This window comes from Plodia interpunctella, chromosome 3 (assembly GCF_027563975.2).
Source record: "Plodia interpunctella isolate USDA-ARS_2022_Savannah chromosome 3, ilPloInte3.2, whole genome shotgun sequence".
Classification (NCBI taxonomy): Eukaryota; Metazoa; Arthropoda; class Insecta; order Lepidoptera; family Pyralidae; genus Plodia; species Plodia interpunctella.
This window is the reverse complement of record NC_071296.1, coordinates 6,148,904-6,161,821: the sequence shown is the minus strand read 5'-3', so window position 1 is coordinate 6,161,821 and position 12,918 is coordinate 6,148,904. Positions and strand designations below refer to the sequence as shown.

The following is a 12,918-nucleotide window of genomic DNA, read 5'->3' as shown; positions in this document are numbered from 1 at the left end:
TTCTAGCAGACGAGATGATGCCAGCAACCTCTTAGTCGGGGTTTCTTTTTAAAAGCTTTTATTTAACTTGCAATGTAATTGTATGTTATCACTATGTCTATTCGGGTGCAATCCTGCAGCCCAATTTTGAACAGATTAGGCTGAAATTTTGTAAACACGTTTAATTTGGACTTGACGAGTAAGTTGAAATTAAGTTGGATTTTTAATTGGATTTGACAATACATTATTATGATAAGCATGATCTGATGGTGCACCCAGGAACAGCTCCAGACGATGGAACTCTTCAACGGTTTACTCCACGGACATGATTGTTTTGTACATCGAATGCAATAAGAAATCTCTGACTACTATAAAAGTTTGTGTCATAAATGTCATTTTAGTAAAAACCTTATTTTAATAATGTAACTAAATTTTACACTGTTATCACCCCAACCGATTTTTAACTGTCTAATTTTTACCCATGGAATTAGTAGGTACTATGTACAACGGAGTTGTTCATTCAATTTCATGTTTTTACTCGACTATAGGTAAATGAAAAATAACTTTCTGGTTTTGTACATATGTATGTATATTCTTGCGTTCTCTCATAACTTGATGAAAAATGAGATATGACAAGAAGGGTCTAGTCGATGTCGTTTCTTCAATTTCTTGTGACTTTATTTTCTGCTATCACGTAACATGTATGGTCAGTATTTCTGTACATTGAAGATATTTAAATAAAAAAATTGAGATCGATAGAGAATCAGTATTAGAATAAAATAAAAAAAGTCTGTCTGTTTGCAACGCTAATCTCTTGATCTACTGGACGGATTTGAATGAAAGTTTATAAAGCCTGAAAGTCTATAAAGCCTGGTCAACGTATAGGGTATAATTTATTTTGGAAACTGGAACAATTTATTTTGGAAACTTTAGCAGAACCTATAAAGACCATCTAAACTGTAGAAGATCACCTTAGGAGGAGGAGTCACCTTAACAAAAATTGTTCGCCCTGATAAGCATTTTCTGATGACGAAAAAATCACTATAACAGATACGCCTTAACAAAAGTTGATCAGTCTAATGAGCATTTTAAACATAGGTATTTATAAAAAGACTCATTTGGTCCACGTTTTTAATCATGATTCACAAACAGCTGATGTTTGTGAATCATGATTGAATCATGAAATAGTGCGAGTCTCAAGATTGAGACTCGCACTATTTTATTCCCCGTGTCTTCTTTGCCGCGAAAATGACGTCTTAGTAAAAGTTAACCAATCTGATAAGTATTTTCTGTTAAGTGAAGTCTTAGCAGAAATTGTTCAACCCGAGGAGCAGTAACGTATAAAAATAGAAGATTTCGAACATTTCTGAAACGAAAGTTCTGTAATAAAGTTAATCTTATATTTACCTTATACTATTATAACATAAGTAAGTTTCGATGACGACGGAAGGTATTCGTTGAAAACTTGCCTGAACTGGCTAAAACTCCCATTTAAGTATAGAATATGCCTTCGGGCTTTTGTTATTTTGAGTGGTTACTTATTTCCTTTCCAGTTTATCTTTGTGACACGGCAGCCTACCCGGTAACGCAGGGGAACAGTCACTTAGATTTTAATTCTTCTTATTTAAGAGCTATGCTCTTGTCGGTGGAGTATACGCCACGCCTCTCTATCCTCGGCTTTACTTTTAAGGTCTCGATACGACACAACGCCTGCCTTCTCTTTCAGTTGGCTTGCATAGCTTTTCCTCGGTCTCCCTGGACCTCTTCATCCTTTCACCTTTCCTTCAAAAATAGTTTTAAATAAGGCGTCGTGTCGTATCAAGTGGCCAATCATTCTTCCCATTCTATTTTCTATTTCTTTCAGCAGTCTTCTCTTTTCGTTTACCATTTCCAGCACTTCCTCATTGCTTTTTCTCTCTGTCCAGCTTATTTTTTCCATCCTTCTCCAGCACCACATTTCAAAATAGATTTTAATAGCAAAGAAAATATTTTAAATTGTGTTACCATGCCTATTATTGAATAAGTGTTTCAGATTTTTCTGTAAGTTAACCCTCAACCCTTTTAAAAGAATGTATGGGAAAGATTGTATGGGACTTAATAATTTTTTTAAGATATTAAGCTGAAAATTGGAAAACATACTCTTCATCATTTTTCTCAAAGAATGACCGAGATTTAACTATGAAATTCACGCGGGCGAAGCCGCGGGCAAAAGCTAGTCATTTAATAAATTAGAGTAACTCATTTGTTAGGGTTCAATTGTTTGGATTTTTTAAATCTATATTAAAATGTAAAAGCTGTAATACAAAAACTAGAAGATATTTTATGTATTTTATCTAGTATATAAAATACATAAAATATCTTCTTCGTATAAGTACTGTGTCATATACATGTAATATACATAGGTAGTTAAGAGAGCAATTCAGAGGCGTATGGCGTTCGTCGTCGTGGGTATCCTGTAGGGAGTTAGCTAAACAATAAATAAACCTAATAACGGTACACCACCGCAGTAAATTTTTCTCATAATGCCCTTTGAGCCCCGACGGGTATTTTGAAGTCTTTACGCCAATCAAAAATATCGTCAATTATACTTACATTTAATTTTGCTAGCAATTCTTATTTTATAACAATATAAGATATAACATACTGAAAGAATTTTAAATTAAGTACATATAACAAGCCGTACCTACATAAAATAAAGAGCTTGATTTGTATATAATATACACATACCTACCTTTATTTTATAGAAATATAAATGTTGAGTAGATACATTTTCTAGATGTGATGTAATCACAAAAGTATACACGTTTTTTATAAACCGAGTCACCACGGTACTTGAGCAAGAATCGAGCTGTGTAGAACTTTCGTCACGCTTCAAGGAAGTCCCACAAAATTAAGACACAAACGGCACAAAGTCAGTCAAGTCGTTGCCGTGACAACGACATGACTGACATGCATCTTTATATACATATTATCTTTCGGGCTTTATAATAACCAGCTTTTGCCCTTAGTGACTTCGCCCGCGTCAATTTCCTTTGTCCTTTTCCTAAAAAATATTCGAATAAAAAAATCATAACATTATTCGCTACGAATAAAAAAACTTACCTATTTGTAGACTATTCGTCATTCAAATAACAAATAACATGACGTCACCATTTTTCATACATCTGGCAGGACACATTTTTTTGGTGGGAAATGTGGTATTGGTTTATTGGTCTATCGATCCCTCACGCCATGATTATGCTCAAAAAATCATAATCAAAATGCGTATTTTTTCCTGTAACCTGGGGACACGGCAGTGCCCCCGTAAGTGGAGCAAAAAAAAGGCACGGCATACCATCCTTTTCTCGACGCAATTCAGGCCAATTTCGAACGCCAATAACTTCGTTGTGGGAGCCTGCAATTTCAGTAACTAAGCAGGTATTTTATAAACACTGTAAATTTCATTCAATTTGAACCAGTAGTAAAAGAATTTTAACTTGTTAAAGTTTCTTGATTTTGTCACTCACTCACTCACCGACTGACCGATCATCAAAAGTATAAGGCAGCAGCAGACATAGAAGCTTCAAATTTAGAATACAATTAGTGTTTACTAAACACTAGATAATAGATTAACTTGGCCATCGCATGAAAACACAATGTATCTTACAAGTAATACATATTATATTATATTGTTTAGTTTATGGCGCCCCACGCGATTGAACTCTCGTGTCCAAAACGAATGTGTAATTTTTCCAAGCGGCTCATCGAATGACATAATAAGTTCCAACATGGCTCTGGGGCATTTAAACTTGTCAATAAACCGAGAAGTGGAGACGGGATCTAGTGCAACCAATTCACTAATACTCAGTGTTCGTCATTTAAATTTCAGTACCATCTATTTCTTATAGATACTCACCTAAATCATCCCACATCGGAAGGACTTTGGTGAGATACCAGGTTGATGGCCCTTAGTGTTGTATAGTGTGATACATACTAAACAATCTAATCATGCGATGGCCGAGTCGATCTATTTATTTAAAACCTAAAAGATTTTTAATATTGATATGATAGTAACTTGCGTAATAAATTAAGGAAACAGGAAGTCCCTTAAGTAGGGACTCAATAAATTAATCGACTTGGTAACATGGATCTCTCAACTTTTTACGGTAGAAAAACTGAGCTGCGAGACTTGGCTTTTTTACAGTATGTTTTTGATGGCATTGTAATAATATTTCATAAATAGAGATTTAATTAGAGATGTTCAGTTAAGAGTTGCGATCATTAACCGAAGACAACGTACTGTAAGCTTAGTATGACCCGATTGTTAATTCTTATGAATGTCAATATAATTGGATTGTATTAGTAAGCAATTACAGTGCAGTTGTTCTAGTTGGTTTTGTTATGGTCTCTTTACTAACAGACTTCACACGTCCAACTTTTGACTGATCCATGAATAACTCGATCCATGAAAGTTCGATAAAAACTAACATGTTAAATATTAACAAATCTAGATTTGATTGTATAATTAAATTGGGATTAATATGCGTTTGCGTGATTTAAAAAACAGACAAGTGCAAGTTGCACTCGCTGTTTATAACTTGTACTTAAATGAATAATTAACAGTAGTCAACCATTGTTGCATTAAGTATTGCAAGGACCACGATCGTGATTATTCATCGACCGCTGTAACTCGGCTCTGTTCGGACCGGTTGTGGTGTGCGGTTATGCCGCCGTCCCATGTCACTTCACTAGTGGCCATTGAGCTCGCCACTCAATGCTACTACTAAGTTAGTTTATAATCAGAACCTTAGATTACCGTAATATTTAATTTCATAACCGTAAATTGTACATCTTCAGCTATTATTTTATTTATCCCTGTCATTAAATGGCTTAGGTTTATAATTCATCAAATTGTACCTGGTACGGAAAAGATAAAACTAGTATTGTATTTATTTAGAGTAGTGGTAGACTTATGCAATCAATTAGTGGAATAGAATCAGTTATAAACATTTCAGGCCTTCAGAAATCTGTGAACGGACACACGGATATGGCAGAAATTCCTTATGTGATTTTAGTTGAATGTGTCTTAAAGCTGTATTGTATAAAAATATGTAGGTAGTGGTTCTCAAGTTACAGCATACCAATAAGGGTTTAATTTCATAAGTTTTTTTTTAATGTAAAATAACCATTATTAAAATTAAAACTTAATGACAATGTACATCGAATTGAGAATCATCTTTTACGTAGAATAAATTTAGGTAAAAAAAAAGTATAAGTACTTCTTTAATACCCCATGTTAAACCCAGAGACCAATATGAAACATTGTACAACACTATACTAGGCATTATAAAATACAGATGCCGCCGAGCAAGTTTTGACCTAATTGCTCAAATAGCCATAGTATGTACTTTGCTGAACTGAGGTTTGCAATTAATTACAGTATCAGTTACAAGTACAATTATTATTACTGAAAGAAAGAAATAATATGTGTGTAGGCTTTTCAAATGTTCCATAAAGTAAAAAATATTTAATCATACCACGCAGTCGGTCAATTTTAACGCTTTAAAGGTTGTGCTTAGCTGGCTTCTCTAAAAAAGAACAAGGGTTTCCTTTGTATATAACGTATCCATACACTGCACGCCCAGTGATCTCAAATTACAGCCTACCTACAACTGACCCTAGCTTTTGCTTATTATTTTAAGAGGACCGATATATATGATGATGTAAAAACGGAAGGCTTTTGGAAATACAAATGGCTCTCTGAATCTCACCTATTAGTATGTTAGTAGTCGCTGGCTTCACCTGAACGTGCCATAGGTGTGAGTCACGTAACGGAAACGCTTCTTACTTTGATATTGATGTCTGTAATGCTTCAAGCGTTCTCATTTTGTTAATATACCATTTTTTAAAATTACACGTCATATTTAATTTAATCATTTACAAGTTTATGTAATTTCTATATCATGGTACTGTATTCCCTAGTCAATAAATTAAAACCGTTTATCAACAAACATCTGCGTACTTCGTACCCGGTGTATAAATTAAACTTGGCTAAACGACTGTTTCCTCTTTACAAAAACTCAAGCAAGGCAAGCTTGCTGCTTGCTATTTAATGAAATTACTTGGATTGCAATTTAAATTTGGATTAACTTTATTTATGAGGCGTTCAATTATGACAAAGAATATTGGCAAAAATTTATCATTGATAAAATAGGTACGCATTATTAGACTATGAATACAAACCACGTCATCTTTATGCCTGCTTAAGTTTAATTAACGTTTCGCTAACTCCCAAAATTGCCTAACAATCACAAGTTTCGTTTTAGTCCGAGATTAAAATTACGAATTAGAAATGAATACTTATCATGTTGCGTAATTTTTTTATGCAATTAATTGGTATAAAATATTGTAAGCTATACTTACGTTTTAGCTAATAACTACCTGGCTAAATTTATCTTCAACATTAGAACCACATAAAAAAACCTAGCCTATCGAATAGCTTTAGATTTACAAACTTACATCTCTCTTGAGTTGATTTGATAAAATAAAATTTTCATCTATATATAAATTACTAGCTTTCGCCCGCAGCTTCGCAAGCGTGAATTTCATTTTTTTTAATTTCAGTTATTCTTTTATCGCGTATTCTAAGACTAGTAAAATTTATTTATTACTATGATTCAAATTCGTATTTTTGTCATCTTTAGTTCAATTCCCCGTTTCCCGCTACGATTTCCGCTACACGTCTCGTTCCAAAACTTGTCCTGTCCCGTTTCCTACAAATTGTCCCATGTCTTTGCCCGCAACGTGCCCCATCCCATTTCCCACTACGTGTCCCACTTCCGCGTCCCGTAACGCGTGCCGAATATTTCATGGACCTCTCTTCAAAAATAATAAAGTTCCGCATAAATCTCCTAGATCATTCCTCTAGATATGCAATTTTCAAAATCTAGTTATATTTTACTAACTAAAATCTCATGTGTCTCACTTCAAAAATAACGAAGTTTCCCCCTATTTCACCCCTATAGGGCTGTAATTTTCAAAATCAAGTTAATGCATTATTATTATTTACCAACTACAAATTTAAATAAAAAATTTCATGTCTCACTTAAAAAATGATACAAACTGGCAACCCCTATTTCACCCCCTTAGGGATGGAATTTTGAAATATCCTTAACTGAAGTCTCCTAGTCACAATCTACTTTCGTGCCAAATTTCATCTTCATGGGCTCAGTAGTTTTCGAGATTTCGTGATACGTGAATGAGTTTTTTATATATATAGATTTTGGAATCTTTACCCAGATTACGGTTAATCACACAAAGACAAATTACACTAATTTTGTAAAGCTCCCGGAATATGCGAGACCGAAAATAAAATGCAGAGATGTTTCACAGGTATTTTCCCCTAAACGTTACAATTTTAATTGAAGTACGACAACGTGGCAATTTAAAATCTGGTTATTTTTTTAGGTCATGTCGCTTTATTTCAGTTAATAGTTGTCAGTATTTCGTGGTTGATAAAATCTTATCTTATCAAATGTACTTACTGAGTATTGATATCACGTCGCGTAAACTTTGCAGGTTGCAATGCAATTATTACGTTGAAATGCCTAAACAGGCGATACACGTTCGTAACATCATTGTTAATAGTTGTCAGACGAACGTAAGTTAAGACGCGCTTTGTCTAGCAATTAAAAATCCTTGATCTTATAAAATTTTACGTGTCTTCTGTTAATTTATATAGATTGCTCTAGAATCATCAATGTACATAATAAGGATTTTGGCAGGATCATATTCTCCAAAATATAAATACGTTATGTATATGTATAGGTACGCACATCAATTAACCAGTCTGCGCTACCGATTCCTAAAGGAGCAATTAATAATTTATCAAAAAATTAATAATTATCTAATTGATTCGGCCTGATACATGCACCCTACCCACAAAATGTCTATTTCTATTTCGAACTCAAATTAATCTTTTCGTTTTATTAAAAACTTCATATGAGAATAACGAAACATGCACGTAACTACATGTAGGTAAAATAAAACATGTCCGTATGGAAACTGGGCCGCGCTGCAGTCAATCAAGACCACATGAAAAATAAACAATTACACGCTTGTTCTGTCTGCTTAGGACAGTTGGAATTTTCTAAACTATATGAGTATATATACTTTTATTATATTGCCAAGAATGGAGCGAAACTAGCTGGATTTATAACTCGCTAATCAAATTTCTTAATAAGTTTAATTTCATCATGTGTCCGAAATTACCATTCTTTTATTCAATTGTTTTGTAAGGTCACTTTTGGAATTAAATAGTTATTGCAGCGTAATTTGGAACCCCATATTTCAAGTAAATTCGATTCGGTTAGAGAGTATACAAACACGATTTCATCATCGAAACAAAAAACGATATCATCTGTCTTTTGCCAAAAACGTAAATTGGAATCAAAGAAGAAAAATGCTGAAATCTTCTGCGTAAATTAGTGATGGGAATTATTGACAGTCCTAATTTGCTCCATAAAATTACTATTTCTATTCCACATCCAAGTAGTCGACTACATAATAAAAAACCTTCCATGTCCCAGTCACTCGTAGTCTTTATTTGGCAAATTCGCCGATTATTCGCATGTGTACTTAATAGTATAACAACATCTCTTCACAGTTTGATATGTTTAGTGCATCAGTCAATTCAATCAAAAGTGCTATGTTTTCTAATGGTTGATACTTTATCAGGCATATTTTTTTTATATTAATTTGTAATTGCAGTTAAAAATTTTGTTATTGTAAAAAGATTAATTTCGTCATGTGTTCTTTTAGTGATTTTTTTTTTTGGTGCATCTGTATTCACATCAAGAAGACTTATCACTTCTGTATGTTTGTCTTAAGCTTAACTTGTATACTTATTACTGTGTCTACTAATTTTAAATAAATTAATTTTAACTTAAACAGAATAAAAGCGAAATTGGATGTGAGATTTTTAGAAGACTTAACAGTTGAAGAAGTGCTATAGAAAATTGTTTTTTTTTTATTTAAGGTTCACAAAACTGGCTTAAATGATGTAAGTTAATTGTAGCAATACAATTGTATTGCTACAATTGATTTACATCATCATCTTACATCACGGAACAATAAAAAAAGAGTCTTTTTTTAAACTTTTTAAAACTGTTTTTTAATGTTATGGCTAACATATTGAAATTACATAATTTATTTCATAATATTTGAGTATATACTGATTAATAAAAATGAAAACTAATTACAATTGATCAACAACTTCTTATTTATGTTCTTTGGAGATTCATTATTAATTCAAGCAAAACTTGAAGTTTTTCCTACTTTATAAAACTGAATAAATAATGTGGACATTGATCTGCGTAAATAAGAAGACTATAATATTTCTGCAAAATATAGAGTAAACCACCGAGATAGGTCCACACCACACGGAAGGATTTCCTAATAGATTAACATATAAATCCAAAAAGATATTGTGGATTTATAATGGCAAAGCTTAAAGGTCCCAGGTGATTTTCAGTGGAAAAGGGTTCAAACGGGCTTACTTCGTGCCAAACCCTTATTTGTTACAATTTAGTTGTTCGAACACTATACGCAATGGAGGTATATGTTATTCATACTAAATTTTTCAGTCGATCACATCTATACTTAGAAACTGTGATTTTTTTATGTAGGAGATTATCTTCCTAATACTCAATAAAATATTCAAATTCATTGTACTTTTATCTCATGGCGAATTTTAATCAACACACCTCAAAGTTACTTTTATTAACGGCTATATTCAGTTTGTTGTAGTACGTCATTTAGCGTAGTAAACGAGACTGATAGAGCGACTCTTCTCTTTTAATCTTAATTCGTCTTATCGGGTCGGTTTCAAAAGACCTTATCTAACTTAAACAAAAAGCTCGTCATACGCCGTGCCCTACTTTTCCTAACGTCGGTTTTTATAGAATTAGAATACACATTTTAATATAATCTAACGATACCGCTTAACATCTTATAAAACAGTACCTATCCAACAAATTGTCCTACTATCTAAATCTTGGTATTGCTAACAAAATGTTTGCGCAACTGATTAATGATTTGTATCGCAGCGAGTTCGAAACGACCGCAGTTGCCATTCCGATACGAAGATAAATTCGGCCAACGAGCACTACGGATCCTTAATGTTGCTGAGGCTGGACCGTGTCGAATGACGTGACTCCTAATTGATTATTTTTTTACGTGCTCTGTGACTCACGCCATATTCATTTTGAATGCAGCCATGTTGTAGCACCAATATAGCCCGTAAATTGAAGCGATGAATTTTCATATTCTCCTGGGAATACAAAGTACAGTTTTATAAACAAACTTTTTACTTAAAACATCTTTATTCACATGTTTTCATCAACTGCAGCTATATACTATGTTGTTTTAAATCCATTATTACAAAACGTAATACTAAAGAAAATGCACAAAAAATTGTGGCGTTGGAACTTCGTGAGTTTGATTTGGACTTGCCCCTTATTTCCACAAAATAATAATATCAAAGCTCCAAAACAAGCGCTTTACATATCATGCAAAATAATTAGCACTAAATCGGTTTAGTAATTGCGGAGAAAACTAGGTGTGTACAGGTCGAACAAACAGACAGAGATGCACGACAAAGACTAATGTGGCGATGTATACATACTCGTATAATCAAGTTGCGGTAGCCACTACTTGAATTCTACTCATTGATCGATTATTGCGAGTGTTTAGGTACCTACCTACTTAAAAGTCGTACACAAACTTTATTTATTTAGTCATTTTATTGAAATACTCTAAAGTAAAATCTAAACTTTAATAGGTAAGGTAATACGTTAATAATTTAAATTTAAATGCGCCAAGATTTTGATTTCAGAACTTTTCAGTTGGAAAAGGCTTAACTATCTTGACATCTTTTTACCAGTAAAAAGATGTCAAGATAGTTTGCCTTTTTTTAAAATACGTAAACAAACGGCTGCAGCTCGCTGCTTTACTCTAGTACGGCGAAGTGTCAACTGTAGCTGTAAAGCATCGTCATAAGAATTTTCACGAAGTAGAAATTTATCACGCAACTCTGACAACCATTAGAAAAACGGATGAAATATTATGGGCATTTTAGAACGAATACTTCATGAAACATCGAGCACAATTTTCTTATAATTCTATTCTCGTCCAGACCTATGAATCATCCTATCAGATAATTTGAAAGGAAATTGCGTTACTTAAAATAACTTATTTAACTCTCATTTTAAAATGCGATCTAATGGTCATTATAAAGATACCTACTTTTTATAATTGTAATCCTAAAAAAAATGGTTTCTGTAATCTTTAGTGTAATCTTTTTTTGTCTTTTTAAAATATAATTCGTATTTTTTTCAATCTCTAAACCATAGTACGTACTTAACATACTAATTCAAAAACTTTTTTTCAGTTCTAATGCAGCCACCAAGATTCAGCATGCAACCGTCATCTTCAAATAGTATAGTCAGAGAAGGCACAACGAAAATATTGCAATGCTCTGCCATAGGTAAGTTTTACTAAATAATAATAATCATTTATTTTCAGACCAAAGATCCATACATATAAAATAGAAATGATAAACTTTCAAAAATATTTGTTTTTTTTTTTAATAGGTACTTTGCATGTTTTATTTTTTAATGAAACACATTTAGAGATCATAGGCAATTTTGCAGGGATTCCACAGCCAATGTATCGGTGGCTAAAAAACGGCGTGCCATTAGGGGATTATTCTTCCGAGTTATTCTATAAGATACACAATACTCAGCGACAAGATGCCGGTGCTTACCAATGTATCGCTAAGAACGACGTCGGGGCCATTTTCAGTGAAAAGAATAACATTGTCGTCGCCTGTAAGTAAAGTGCTTTCTGAAGGACTTGCTTTCATTATGTCGTGCTTGACATAATTTAGTTGCGAGAAACTTGTTGCAATGAATAGCTGAAAGGCTGTAACTAAAAGACTGCCGTACTTATTCACTAACATATTGCAGTTTACAAAACGAATATGTACTTTTATTTTTTCATTTATGGCTACAAGTTCTTGTTTTATGTTTTTTTATTATCCTGTAATATACGATATTTATTAAACCGTTTTAATTATTATTAGATATGGGTATCTTCGATAATATTTCGGAGCAGGTGGTGACTGTAGAGTCAGGACGGGCAGCTATTTTGGAGTTCCCTTACATTGAATCTGAACCATCTCCCTCAGTCATATGGCAAGATGAAAATGGCACTCTGCGTTATGATCAAAAATATGCCGTAACTGATAAACACCAACTTGTCATTCTCTGTACTTCTCATAAAGATGAACGGTCGTACAGGTATGTTTAGCGAAAAATAACTCTATTCATAAATTATTTATCAACAATACTTGTAACTTTAAATATTGTATGTGTTACAGCAAAAGCACGAACTACGGTAAATCCTTAGATATTCCAATAAAACCTAAGATTTACCAACTCTTAATGGTAAAAGTCCGAACAATTTTGGGATTCTAACTTTTACCACCATTCACTTGGTAAATCTTAAGATTTACATCAAAGGCACAGTAAATGTTAAGAAAATAATTTTAATTTTGTTATTTTTTACTATTTAAGAAGTATTGTAAAGGAAGGTATAACCTTACCTTTAAAATATAAAAACATTTACAAATATAAATACTTACCAAATGTAAATAATTGAAAATAGGTAACGATTTGGCTAATTACTTAGTTAATTAATTACTCTCATAATTATGATACCTACATTAATAAGATTTATTCATTGTTTTTTTCCCAAAACCATCATTTACATATACATACCAAGATAGTGTATTCTTTTTTCTATTAAAATAAATTATTAAAATAATTAACGTATTTTCATGTTTAAGTAGGTATATGTATCTGACTTGATATGCTCATTCGGTGTTATAAAAAAGAAATA

At 32.8% G+C, this 12,918-nt stretch overlaps 1 protein-coding gene across 7 annotated transcripts in view; it reads left to right on the top strand.

The window, feature by feature from the left end:
* sdk (sidekick) overlaps positions 1-12,918 on the top strand; it is a 43,713-nt gene that overhangs the window by 9,392 nt on the left and 21,403 nt on the right. For all 7 annotated transcript variants that reach the window (XM_053768764.2, XM_053768754.2, XM_053768745.2 and 4 more), the window contains exons 2-4: positions 11,408-11,503; positions 11,670-11,846; positions 12,101-12,317. In XM_053768764.2, the coding sequence (XP_053624739.1) occupies positions 11,408-11,503; positions 11,670-11,846; positions 12,101-12,317 (490 nt within the window). The remainder of the gene's footprint in view (positions 1-11,407; positions 11,504-11,669; positions 11,847-12,100; positions 12,318-12,918) is intronic.